The sequence below is a fragment of the Phlebotomus argentipes genome, unplaced genomic scaffold, assembly GCF_947086385.1.
Source record: "Phlebotomus argentipes unplaced genomic scaffold, Phlebotomus argentipes genome assembly scaffold_18, whole genome shotgun sequence".
In the NCBI taxonomy this organism is placed as follows: domain Eukaryota; kingdom Metazoa; phylum Arthropoda; class Insecta; order Diptera; family Psychodidae; genus Phlebotomus; species Phlebotomus argentipes.
Window position 1 is genome coordinate 14,689,415 of NW_026776177.1, and position 13,810 is coordinate 14,703,224.

General features: G+C 41.5%; 1 protein-coding gene across 1 annotated transcript; it reads left to right on the plus strand.

Moving 5' to 3' along the window:
- The first annotated feature begins 686 nt into the window (after positions 1 to 686).
- On the plus strand, positions 687 to 8,434 carry LOC132259787 (uncharacterized). The gene is made up of 2 exons (XM_059757552.1): positions 687 to 1,150; positions 6,494 to 8,434. The coding sequence occupies exon 2, from the start codon at positions 6,494 to 6,496 to the stop codon at positions 7,220 to 7,222; it is 729 nt and encodes a 242-aa protein (XP_059613535.1). The 5' UTR covers positions 687 to 1,150; the 3' UTR covers positions 7,223 to 8,434.
- The last annotated feature ends 5,376 nt before the right edge of the window (positions 8,435 to 13,810 follow it).

Sequence of the window (13,810 nt, forward strand, 5' to 3'; positions counted from 1 at the left end):
ATTCACCCCCAATTCCATTTTTTCACGCTCATTCGTCAATTAATTTACGGCGAGACTTCTTCTCTTTCCGGGCCAAGAAGTATGATTTCTGGCAATCCATGGAGCGCGAGATATTTGAGACAATGGTGGCATCAATAAAGGGAAAAGTTCGATGTAAAATTGGCACAAGTCCCAAATCTATTACTATTATCGTTCATTTAGCATCTGAGTTGAGGCTTTTTCCTCCCAAGTATCATCCACATAATTTATGTCTTTTCGGGGATCTTTTTGCCCGCTGAAGCGCCTCATTATCAGACTCCGGCTGAGGAGCCCGGAAGGAAGAAAACTTGAGCCTGTAAGTCATTTTCTTTGTATGTGCGCGGGATTGATATATGATTTTGACGATGCTTAGGATCAAACTATCTGTATTGAGGAAGATAATGGTGAAGAGGAGAGAGAGATAAATATGCGAAGGAGAGGGAGAGACGAGAAAAGTGAGAAGGACTCCGGCGACCAGTCTCTTGTTGTTTTGGTTATGGCGAGGCACTGCCAGAGAGCGAAACGACCGTTTGAGCCGCCGCCGACGAAACCAATAAATGTTCAAGTCACAGACTAGAGATTCAGACCAAGAAACTTTTCACACAGCAATCAGAACATTTGTCCGCCACCATTTGAACGGTGAACATCAACAGCGCGAATCTCCGTGGCCCGTTCAGCTTTCGCAGCACTCGACACCATCATTTCCGCGCACAGTGTTGGCCAGGTGACTTCTTGTGGACGAAGCTGAATAGGAAGCCTCGCGATTTCGAGTGTTCACCTGCGAGTCCTCGTCCTGGCGCCACTCGAAGATGCCCTCGGGCCGCAAGTGCTCGCCCAGTGACGGTCAGAGTGAAGAGTGTCTTTTTCCCAAGTGACGTCATTTGTGCAAAATAGACCCGCGCCATAAAAGAGTGGCTGAGGTGAGAGCAATCAGCAGAAACGGTGACAAATTAAGGTGTTACGGCGCGCTGATATTTCGCAAAGTGTGTGGTACCCGCCAATAATTGTTGGGGAGAGTGAATAGAGTCGCGAGAGTGGCTGAAAAAACTCTACTTTTCCATTCAAATAAGAACACCAGGCAGTGCCATTGGCGTTTACACAGAGCGGACAATAAAATTGCAAGACGAATAAGGTGGGTAGCATCTTTTGTACAAATCTCCATACAGAAGCGTGGTGTGTGGACTTCTTTTGCTCTTTCTCCACACATTCGACTTGTTTGTCAATTTTCCACACACACGCCGTGTGTGCTTTTTTTCTTCTCCGACGACCTGTCTCCACACCAACTTACAGCATTCGATCCATTTTCTGTGTACAAATTGCCGAAAAAATCATGCTTCATCCACCAACTATACCGTATATTCCCCCTTTAACCCACTAAAGAGAGCATTTTCCATACATGGAGAGCGATTGTGGGGGAACCGTGGAAAAATTTCGGTCGTCTCTGGGTCGACAAAACACATAAATTTTCTTTTCGCATTAATCAGAATGTATGCTGGCGGATTTCTAAACTATCTCTCGTCGGCCAAAATTAATGGCATTTCCCGTATTGGAAATAACAGCTCGGGAAATCAAAACGCATAATAAACCTTTTGCTTTGCTCAGCTCTATATGACCTGTGATTCTTCGCATGAGAGCGAATCGATCAGCATTTTTATATTGATAAAAATAACGTAACATTATATATAGAAAATATGGGAAAAATATCGCCAAAGAAGTTTCAAATTTAAATCCATTATCATCATTTCATCACATATGAGACTATATCAATTTGAATAAATCGACCAGTAGACAGTAAAGGCTCGAAATCAGCAAATTTCACGGTGAAATGGAGAGAATGCCGAACATTGTTTAATGGAACGAAGGAGAATAACTACAAGAATTTTATAGTTATGTCTCGGAATATCCCTCAAAGTGTCTCCACGCCAATCCATAAAGTGATTTCCCTCACCCTGAAATCTCCCTATAAATGACTATTTACTTACACACACACACATTACTTCTTATGCAAATGCTCCATATCAATAATGCGTAATTCGTACTTGAAGAAAAACAAACTCCATCGGGAGACATAAAAATTCTGGCGTGGAAAAGTTTAGACTTTTCAGACCAAATTGTGTGAGTTTCCAATTTCCATTAGGTTATGAAATGTCAAATCGATAAAGAGCAATTTGATGAAATTAAATTGTGTAGAAAAGAAGTAGGAGAGAAATGTATTTTTGTTTGTATTTTTGTTATCATCAATATTAAACTATATGTAAGTTATGCAGGCATCAACTTCTTATAGCCTTCCATACACTGTCTTCGCAGTCTTCCTGTGCCCCACTGCGCTCTGGCATTGTGTACAATTTCTCATAATTTAGAATCTCAATGTATTTTATGGACAGATCAGTTGGAAGTAGACAACTTCATCAGGCATTTCGCCTTCGCTATTCTCCTTCGCAGATTAGTCCTATAAATTACACCATAATCAGTTGAAATATCATCGGAGTATTGAAATATTCCATATAGATCGTCACATACTATTTTTAGCTAGGCTCTGCTAAGCCTGACTTTCGTATCTCCATCGAGAAATCCAGTTCCTCATCTCTTGCATTTGAGCATGATTATTTAGATACCTTGCATAAATTAATCATCGCAATTGAAAAATATTGAGGAAATTGTCTGGGAGGACAAATAGTTCTGGGCTTGAGTGTTAATTTCAACAAATAGCATATAATTAAGTGGAGACAACAAATGCAGCCACACTGCCCATGTATTGTTATCTCAATTGCATTCATTGATTTCTGCATCCGCACGAATCCTTGGAATATCACAGCGTCATTCGTGAGGCACGCATATTGGGGCTGTGCCCATTTCGTTGTCACACCATGGCTCGGATTCTGGGCAGAAGTGAGGCAAAACAAGCCAATAAGCTGGGGTAAACGATAGCAGATTTTCTCGAGATGAGATTCATGCGATAACCATTGGAATTATTCGGTAGGGTCAGGAATTCTATTTGCAGAAGGTACAGTGACACCTATCCAATCACAGAAGAATGTCTGGGAATATTATTTCAAATGGGCAGACAACAAATGTCAAGAATTTGTGCCACAAATTATACTTTTTCCAACATGATTTCAATATCCGTGATTTACCTCACACGGATTACGAATTCATCGAGATTTCTCGAGGAAAATTGCTGGGTGCACACCTTGCGAGATGTTGATTTGTTTTCCGAGATATCCGCTGATTTGCCCAGTTTTGTCTCTATTCACACTCGTGCAAATTGTCATCCGACAATGGAAGAGGGCATAACTCCACTCAATTACATCGAGACTAATCGCTGGTGACAGTCAATATTGCTGCATTTGATGCTCATTTTGAAATATTTCTCTCAAATGCCTGTCTTCAGTGTTTAGTGATGCTTCGGCAATTATTACCACCAGCAAGAGATATTCTGCAAATATCCACACAATCTCCAAAGTCAATGATCGCTTGATCACCACTGCAATTTGTTGTGATTGAATTAAATTGTAGGCGAGATGTCCCTCATTTTGGACACCCAATTGGAGGGCAATTTCTTCGTTTGCCATGTGGAGGATGTCAACGCGAAATGGGGTTGAAATTGATTCAATAGAACAATGAGAAATGTAATCATTCGGCATTAAGAATGCGACAGAGTTGGGGTTTCCTTATTAAGTGAAATCTCTCACTTCCGCATTCACTGTTTTAGCGGATATTAAGTGATTTGGTTCAATATTTTCTTCGAAGGACTGAATGATAAATCAGAAAGGCGACAACTTCATCAAACCCGCCTTATACGCATGGGGAATTATTAATTCACCAGCGCTGCTATTCTTGCATGATTTTTTTCACCATTATTGCCAATTCCCCCACTAAATACCAGATAAGCTCACTATTTATTGTATTTTAATTGATTAAGTCTTTCTCACTTAAAGCCATTCTTCTGTATAATTTAAAGCATAATATTTAAATGCAAAGTAGAATTGTGGAAATGTCATACATTTAATCCTTCTTTTGCCATTTTTCTTTTTTGTGAATTCTTGTCTCTCCTCAAGTCTTTGATATCTAGAGAAGAGCGCGTGAGAAACCAAACGATAAAAATTCCGAAGCGCCCTAATCCTTTCTGAGAAAATATGTCTCATCAAAATGTTGGCAAATTCTGGCATATTTACACACTTCCTCGAGTTTAAAACTCAGCTTTCAGTAGCTAAAAATTCCACAATATATCTTCATAAAAAGGTTCCTTAAAATGCCACAAATTTACACACGTCTTTTGTGATGAAGTCGCCTTCTCACCTTTCTATCCAGCTTAGAGTCTTTTTCAGCAGAACGCAGTTATTGTAATCGAACCAATTTCAACATTTTTGCTTTCTTCCTTTGTCCATTAATGGGCAAGACCAGCAGACTTCATTGAGCAATCTCTCTTCATCTTCCTCACTTTTCTCTAGAATGCTCTTTTGCATGCTTCTCTGCGAGAGAAGGCAAAAGAGCAAAGAATTCCCAAATGGCATACATTTCCGAAGATTATAATTGTTCAGGTATGGCTCCAATGGTTTTGGAAAGACGTGTTCGTCACCTTGGCTAGAGGATTATCGCAATAATTTACTATACGGCCCAAGTGCGCCGGCGGTTCCCTGTTCTCCTGTAGGTGTCGAGCATTGATTTGGAATTCTAAATCTTCTCTGCATTTTGTTACAATTTTCAGAGAACAAATTGGCGCGTTGTTCTTGTGGTCAAATCTGAGAAACACGCTGAATTCTTGAGGTTTCCTTTTATCACCCATTAGTCATTTCCAGTCCCGACCTGTCCCACCTGTCGGATTTTATTAAATCAGATGCAATAAATTGGTTTGGAGTAAATATATCGGAGTTTGCGAAATTGCTGACTTGTGTCAGCACCCAGAGATGAACTCAACAATGTCGCAATGCAATGGGATCGGACTAGTATTCCAGTCTATTAAGCATGATCAAGACATAAGGAACGTAATTAACGTCGCCAATGGTATTCTTTCCCGCCTTGATTGTGTCTCTCACTCAGGAGGAGACACATTATGCAACTGTGGGTGGGTGAAAGTGTCTGATATCTTTTAATGCACATTTCAAGTCCTATCCCGAAGTGAATGCAATCAGTGTGGGAATCAGGAGAAGGGCCATCTCTGTTGACGACGATGCGCCTGAAGACGGCGGAGTCTGGACGATCGAGAGTCTGTCGTTGCTGCCGGCTAATGTTTTCAATGAGATTCACTCAATATTGTATTACATGGTTTTTGAAGAAGCCAAGCAGACAGGCGCCCACCGGGCCCACCTTTGGCCTGCGTCATCTCTCTATTTAATACGTCTCTTCCGTCTTATATACCCGACCGTCGAACACACAAGTGATCCACAAGCACACTCACACGCCGCATGTACAAGAGACGAAGAGGTCGAGAGGAACAACACACATTAATGCCTTTTGTTGATTCTGCCCGAGAATTTTTTCCACGTATCAAAAACTACTGGAAGGCACAATTGTGGACCAAGAAACCACTAACATAGTCAAATAGACCAATACCCTAATAATGCTGATGGCGAGGAAAAAGGGCCACCCAATGCCTCTCCCGTCATAAATTTCAATTTGAATTAAAAGGTGTTTCATTAAGAGATATATCAGGAGATTTTTTGGCTAAAACGCAATAATTAGCCTCACTCGTATGGCAATGATATTTTAATATCTGCCTCTTAATTTGAGACAATGCAGAGGTGGCAGATATCCCAAGCAAAATGCTGTACAGCAGATTAGGAGCACGAAGAGACAATTTATTTCCTATATGCATAGCGAGAGCTTCCCATAATACGAAAATTATCAGCTTATGCGGGGAGATTAAGCCACACTGAACAGTAGTGTCTTGAGAGAGCTCAGGTAACACGTGGGTACGCGCCTACGAGTCCTTCGTTCATCGGTCTCTCACCTATTAGGCCTCCTTCACTCTTTTCTCACACATCCGGTCGCACTGAAGGTGTACACTTTGAGATTTTACAATCGCGCTCTTTCATTTTTGCATCTCGAAATCCCCATTCATAAAACACTTCACGTGCCTACCAAAAGAGCCATTCGGCGAGAGTGAGAATGAGAGAGAGAGAAGAACGGCAAGCTACGAAGTGCATGATGCCAAGAGAGGTTTTGGCGTTTCATGAAATTCACTGGGAAATTCCGAAAGGGAATTTTTGGAATATATGTATAAACCTCCAAGTCTGAGGTTTCTGACCTCTTTTAGATACAATAATTACATAAATATCACCTTAATGACTTGCTGAAACGTCAATTTCCTTATAAGCTTCACCGAGCACTTTCCACCTAGTCGAGCGCGGTGTCAATTTTCATGGTAGCCTTATTGAGCGATATCAGTATGGAAACAGCAAACACACAAGATTTGAATATAACTGTTTGGCTATTTGGAAGTTCACTGGAAAATTCCCCATTTGTCACTTTGCAGATGAACATAACGAGCGGAGGCTTTGTGTTGCTGCTCATGTCGTACCTCTGCTACAGTCATCGGCTGGGGCCTTCTGAATCCATACTGGACATCATCAACACACGCCACATCGATCGGGTGTTGGCCGAGAGGCGCCAGAATGCCTCGCGGGATGAGAAGCGATTCCTCCTGCAGAACGACCTGGACGATGAGGAGGCGGACGGCGACATGGAGTACAACCGAAGGAGGTCGACAGGCGTCTTGGCGCAGTACAACGACACAGCCTTTGCCGGGCCCGCCAGCCAGGACATTTTTGCCGATCTGCAAGCCTACAGGGCGGACAAGCTGCTCAAGTCCAGCAAGAACGCTCTGGTGGTGACTCGCAAGGAGTACCTCAAGAAGGACTGGTGCAAGACTGAACCCTTGGTTCAGCGCATCCGAGAGGAGGGCTGTCTCAGTCGCACCATCATCAATCGCTTCTGCTATGGCCAGTGCAACAGCTTCTACATTCCCAAGAGCCCGAGGCGGCCGAGGAGGAACCGCGGTCGCAGCCATCAATTGCGAAATGGACAGGACTTCGAGGATGAGGATCTCACCGGTGCTGCCTTCAAGTCGTGCGCCTTCTGCAAGCCCAAGAGATTCACCTGGATAACGGTGACTCTGCGATGCCCCTCCATGACGCCTCAGCTGAGGAAGAAGCGAATCCAGAGAATCAAGCAGTGCAAGTGCATAGCGGAACCAGTGAACTAAACCTCTGTGGGCGAATGGCTTCAAAAGTAAGTGCGCATTTTGCAATTTTAGATAAATGTTAAAGAATTTGAGCAGAATACCACCCCATTTCTTTGATCGAGTATCAAAATCGATACTGAGGTTTGTTGTTACAGAAGACATTTACATGCTATTCTCTATTGTAGTAACTCATAAAATTTGCGTTCAATGTTTCATTTTTCTACACAGCCCAAACTAATTTTTAAACATTTGCATTAAGTATAAAAGTATTCTTGCCATGAATTAGGCAAAAGTAAGAGTTTTCTGCAGTTTTTTCTGGATTAGATACCGAAAACCGAAGATATTTATAAAGAAAGAAAATTAGATTGTAAATTAGAAAACAAAGTATTATTGTCCTCAAAGCACCTAATATAATATTTATAACCTTCCCTCCTGCATTTGCAAGGTAAGAGTCTAACAAATATGATATAGTGGAATGTTTGGTGTTTGCGCGAAGAGATTGTCTGAGAATTTTGTACAGCAAGAATTTGAAGAGGGTTGTTTTTTCAAGAATTGTTAGGAGTGATATATGAAATATATCTTAGGATAGAATTTATATTTTGCATACAGAAAAGAAATGGTAATTTTTGATAAATTTAGGTAGGTAGGGGAGAATTAAATTAAATTATACAAATAATGAAAACTGTGTTTTTGATTATTTATAATTAACACTGTATATATTTAGAATACCAAAGTACATAAATGTTTAATTTGATTGCCATTTGGCAGAATTTTCCGCTTTTCTAACTGCGATTGGAGCTGTTCCTCCGCACCCTCCTTTCTTCAATAACAATTAAACTTGAGCAAGAATATGGAGCAACTAGAGCAATTTCTATGCCAGAAATGTAATGAAAAACGAAGAGAGCATTCATGTATATTCCAAGTATTACACAAGTCAAATAAATAATGGGCATGTAGTAATCTAAGATTATATAGGATTTACACTGTATTGAGTATATTTGTATATAAATAAGAAGTTTATGGAAATGAAAATATTGTTTTGGCGACTGTAATCGCAAATCTCAAGTGGTATTGCTTCTTGATTCGTCCACTAGAAGTGGATGGAAAAAACGCCGCCCGCCAGTGTTGTATTTCGTACATTTAGAGATGATGAGAGAATGACGTGAAATCAATGCAAAGAATGTATATTTTTCCCTATGAAAAATTCAATTGATTGGTAAAATAAAATTACACTGAAGTAGAGAATGTGTTTGTGAGCTCCGCCCACTCAACCGAGACTTTTTTCCATGGACTCCCCTTCAAGTGTTAAGTTTACAATCTGATTCCGTCGCTTCTCTCTGTGCAGTTGAAAAACCGAAAGTGACACAAGTCAGTATGTAAATTGGCCCCTTATCACGGGCGATAATCGTCTGGAGGTGATGCATTCAAGTCACCGTGTTAATTAATTCCGACAGGCATTTAATGCATCCCCGGCTGATTTGAAATATAGGCTGTCATCCGTGATGTATTCATGAGAGTGACCAGGCGCCAGCCTCTAACACGAGACCATTCCTCAGTCGCATTTTTATATGCCGCAGCCATGTCACAACATACCTCAACATTTGTGGCCGCTTCGGAGGAGGACCCGTACAAGGAGAAATAGAAGATTTGCAACTTGATAAATGAGCACCGTGTCACGGTTTTGAATTTTAATGTTCACCATGCGATAGCGATCGCACAGCGAGGCTGGAGAAATCCTTTTTGGACAATCGCCTGGAAATTAGTCCATGTCACTTGACTAATTTTCATTTCGTATTGACAGTGACAGCGGAAAGCGTTGGCTTTTCGCACCATATTCTCACTTTCTATGCCGCAGTGTCTGCTACAGCCCAAGGTGTTTGTTTACTGCTGAATGCGTGAGAAGAAGAATCTCTGCCACGAAGTGCAGGGCGGTCTGTGGAAGCGTACAGGTGAGTTTAGGAAAAACCACGCAGGACTCCTAGTGAAAAGGCTTGGATGTGTCGTAGTCAGTTTCAAAAATTTCCCCACATTTATTAAGAATTTCAGTGAGTTTCCACACTCCAACTGGGACACCCTGTCCAGCTGATTTTTATGTACAAACCAATAAAAGACGCCTCTCTGCTGATAGTTTATATGGTCTGAATCAATGATATTTTGTCATCTGCGCCTACCTTACCTTCAGACCTAATTGGAAAATTAATGTAAGACATACAAATAGAGACATTTATCTGGGAAATATGCCTCTTTACATACACTCAGCAGCACCGTAACTCGGCGGCAAGGGACTCTGTGTGGCATGAATAGAACGCAAATTGCTCAAAATTGGTGAGTTTCGCTGTGAACAGAGTCCGCGAGTGTGAATTCAATGGCTAATCTGGCAATTTACATGCAAAGAACTCCGGTCAAAGTAAAAAAAGCAAAACTTGCACAAACAATACAATAGTAAGTTGAACTAAATGTGTCCGATGATGACATTCTCATGCCATTTGGGTGATAAATTAATTGATGATGGCATCACTGCTCTCGCAGCGCGTGGAGTCGCCTAGCCAGTTAGGAAGAAACTCCCTCGGGCCATTTGGAACTTGCGCTCGCCCCCCGGCTAAGGAGGGGTCCCAGCATGTGAATCACACCATCGCCCTGAGATAACGTGCGGCCACACATTTGTAAAACGTATAAACAACAACACTGAATTACTCATTCACTGCTGCGGCCAACGCGAAGCCACTCATTCACGACAGCGCGAGTATCTTCCGTTTGGGCCACGTAGTGAGAGTGTTGGCAAAACAAACAGTCCGATTTGCTGACCTGAGATGCAATTTATTTGCCCATTGACAGTCCTCCTTCGGATTTTGTCACACTTTTCGAAGTTGGGAAAACGGATATCGCAAGAATGGGGACACGCCGAATGAGAAATTCCATACAAATGCATAGTGCAGAGCTTTACTGCATTATGGTAGATCACCTAAAAAAAAATCTGTCTGTCGCGTGCAGTTCATGAAACCAGAAAGTGGAAATGTTGTCAAATATGTGACATATTTGCGGTTTAGCTGAAGTATTGAGTGTCCTTATATGACATGCCATCAAAGCGATGAGAAAACAGAAAGAACACAAGAGAGGATTGGATGATACATTATTTATACAATAAAGAAAATCACTGAGAAAGTCAATCTATTAAGAAATTATTGCATTATCACGTTTCTCCGCAAGTTTTCCAACACCACACCATTAAGAGGCGTTGATATGGCCATAATAGAGAATTAATTGAGCCCAATGATTCACACTTGAGCCCACTTACTGTCCTTTTATTTTGCCATGACTATGAAAAATATGAAAACTTTCTCGGAGCGCGTGAGAAAACAGAGCAAACTGAAGGTTTTTCTCTACAGAAATTCTTCTCGCATGTCCTTTATTTGTTTGTTTGTACTCAGCATATTCTCACTTTTCGTCAATATTGAATGGCTGACAAGGAGTCTATCGCAGAGGACAAAGAGACGAGCATCAGATTGGGCGAGGTTGAAATTCTGGTGAAAAGCGCTGAACAATCAAAATGCGATTTTCATGTGGAAAGAGAGACAGAAATGATGATATTCAATTTAAACATGTCTCGGGGAAAGCGTCTCAATCTCCTTAAATTCTTTTACGACTGTCGAGGAAAGCGAAATTCTTCCTGGCGACAAGGTCACCAAGATAATGGGCGCGATAGTGAAGATCTAGGCGGAAGGTCTCGTTTTAAATAAATATTTTTATATGCTCAGACTGAGAGTGTGTCATTTGGGTAACCTTTAAATGTTCTGCCATGGAGGCAAACATGATGAAATGTCCTGTTGACGAAAGAACGTCGCGCGGAGGCAAAAAATAGGCGCCACGAGAAATAGGAGACGTAATCCTTTTATATATGCGACTCAAATTTACAAGAATTTAGCAAAATTTCTCCACAATAGACAAAATGAAGTTCTCCAAAGTGTGTCCAGTCAGCTCATCTGGCAGCGCGAACCACTGGAGACTGGAAATTATGAAGCAAGGCTTCCGGCGTTGCAGTTCTGCGTCACTTGAGAAATTAGTCCCTGACCATTCAGTCCCTGACAAATCGGTGTTTGAATCTGTCAATGTAGTTGAAGACAGGACTTCTTCGATTTCTTCCTTAGTTTTCTCTGGTCCTGGCAATATTGGCAAATGATTGTCAATCACTTTAATTGGAGGCAAATTAGTTTCCAGCATCTCTACAGGCAAAGAACGCGCAGAAAGCTGAACACTTATTCTCCTTTCCCTGCGTTTCCTTCTCTCTTCCCTTCTTTGTCGCTTTTTCTCCTCTCGAGAGCGACTTTTGGAGTGTCCGATGCCCATTGCAAATCACTCAATCAATTTGGACCGTTGAAGTGAAGAGTTTCGAGTTTGGTCATGCGTCTCTGCGGATTTCGCTGCCACCTTTTGGAATTCGGGCGAACAAATAACTAAGACGCAAACTACTAGAATTTCTCTGAGATTTTCTGAATGTACTTTTTTGGCTGGCTGCCAAATGAAATTTCAATTATTCCGCATTTTTTTCTCCACGATTGCTGAGAAATTAGGGGTTTGAAATTAATCGTAATTTTTTGAAAATGTGAAATGCATATTTTATGACCCCTCATTTAACTTCAATCACAAGAATGTTGCTATATCGTGGAAATTGTGAAGCCTCCAGACACGAACAAATTGCCATTATGGCACAATTAGCAAGGTAAATTAATCAATTTTCACTGCGGAATTACATTCTGGAGGCGTTGGCAGAGTTAATAAACGCCTGGAGACCGCCTTCACGCAACACACAGATACATTTCAAAGTTTGCCACCCACTCGCAATATCGCGACTGTGTGGCAAAATCGATTGAGCAAACCTCAGCTGGGAAATTCAATTGCAGAAACTCAGCAGAAATTGCCACTGTTATGGCTCATTTTGGAGAGCCCCAAACCTCCATCCATATACATACATGTGACCTTCCGCAACCTCGGGATCAATAGTTATGGCTGAAATATTTCGGTGAAACATTTTTCCGCCTCCTTAGCACTGAGCAAACACGCAAGAGAGCGATACCGTCCGCAAAATCTGGTGATTAATCTCGATTTGTGGACAGTGATGGCGGAGGAGGGGAAGAGTCAACAGGGATGACTTATCCGGAGAATAGGTCACCATCGGATGTGACATCGGAGAAGCCAGCGTCAACACTTATTAGGACCGTGTCTTTTCCACCCTCAAGGCAGAAGAGTTGGGAAGTCATTAGACATGTCAGAAATCATTTCATCCCCTGCACGCGCTGCATTTGAGGTTCAATATGAGGTGTAATGGAAATTGACGCTTCAACAAGAGTAATTCTTTCCATTCCAGTCGAAAAGTTGAAGCAATTAGTTTCAATGAAGCTCCCAGAATTTATTAATTTCTCCCGAATTTCCTTGAAGCGGCGTCAGTGAAATGAGAGTGGAATGATATAAAGTGAACTTCATTATTTCCATTCCACTTCATACGGAGAATTGGCTGAAGAATTTCTGCGCCATGGCAACGAGACTGATGGTGAATCTCCAATGGAACGACACTGCACATCATTCCAGATCCTTCATGAGTCTTTCGGGACTTTCCGTGAAGCTCCACACGTCTCTAGAAGGGCCATCGTGGAAAGTTTGCGGTCAGAATTTGTAATTTTCCATTAGTCACAGAGAGTAAGTATATTTAATGCCACTGCTTGTTCTCATTAATGCACAAGTTGAGAATGAAAAGCAGAGGTTTTTGCTTCAAATTTAATTATCTCGGATAGGAAAAACAATTTAAATTATAAGCTTTTCTCGCATATGAAATTCAGCCGACTTGGAAACATCCCTGACTAGAAAAATTAAAGCAGGAGAGAAAGAATGGGAATTTAAATTCTTCCCATCCATTTCATCACCATAGAGACTCATTTGAAGTGATGAATTCAATAATAAAGCCATTGAGAATTCACTCAATCGCACTGGCGGAATTCCACCTCCAGCCCTAATATTAGGTGTATTCTTTTTGCCACCAACGTGTTTGCCGACATATACAAATAGCAAAATAAGTGCGAGAGTGACGGACGCTTCGAGGGTGACTTTTGGAAGGGGTTGTTTGATCCCAAAGTGGCAATAAGCAAACACTTTGTCGATCTTGTAGAAATGGTGCAAAATCTTGAGCACCTTCCCTTCCACCCTTCTCAGATGTCGCCTAAAATTTAAATTCTTTCCATTTCCACCCCATGCGCGACTCAAAAATTCCTCCCACTTTCAAACCCACACGCAATTGAGAATATCTCATGCGTCATTTATTTTGTGACTTCATTTCATGGCTATAACTTTGGGGATATTATCTGTTCTGCTTGGCTGGGATTTTTGCAAGAGTGTCACAAGTTAATTTAACTTCCCTCTGCACCCTTGTGGTGCTTTTTTACCCACTTAATAGCCAGCCAGAACGACGATGTGTCGAACCATGCGCGAGGGTTGGAAAATGGTGCTTAAGAGAAAATGCATCCCCTCGGCCACACTCCTCAACTCCATATAATGATGATAAAGCGCGCTTTCAGTGCTTTTAAAAATAATTAGAGCATAGCAAAACCCATACATATTTTA

Coding starts and splice junctions, on each gene's coding strand:
- LOC132259787 (XM_059757552.1), top strand. CDS start 6,494: ATGAACATAACGAGCGGAGGCTTTGTGTTGCTGCTCATGTCGTACCTC.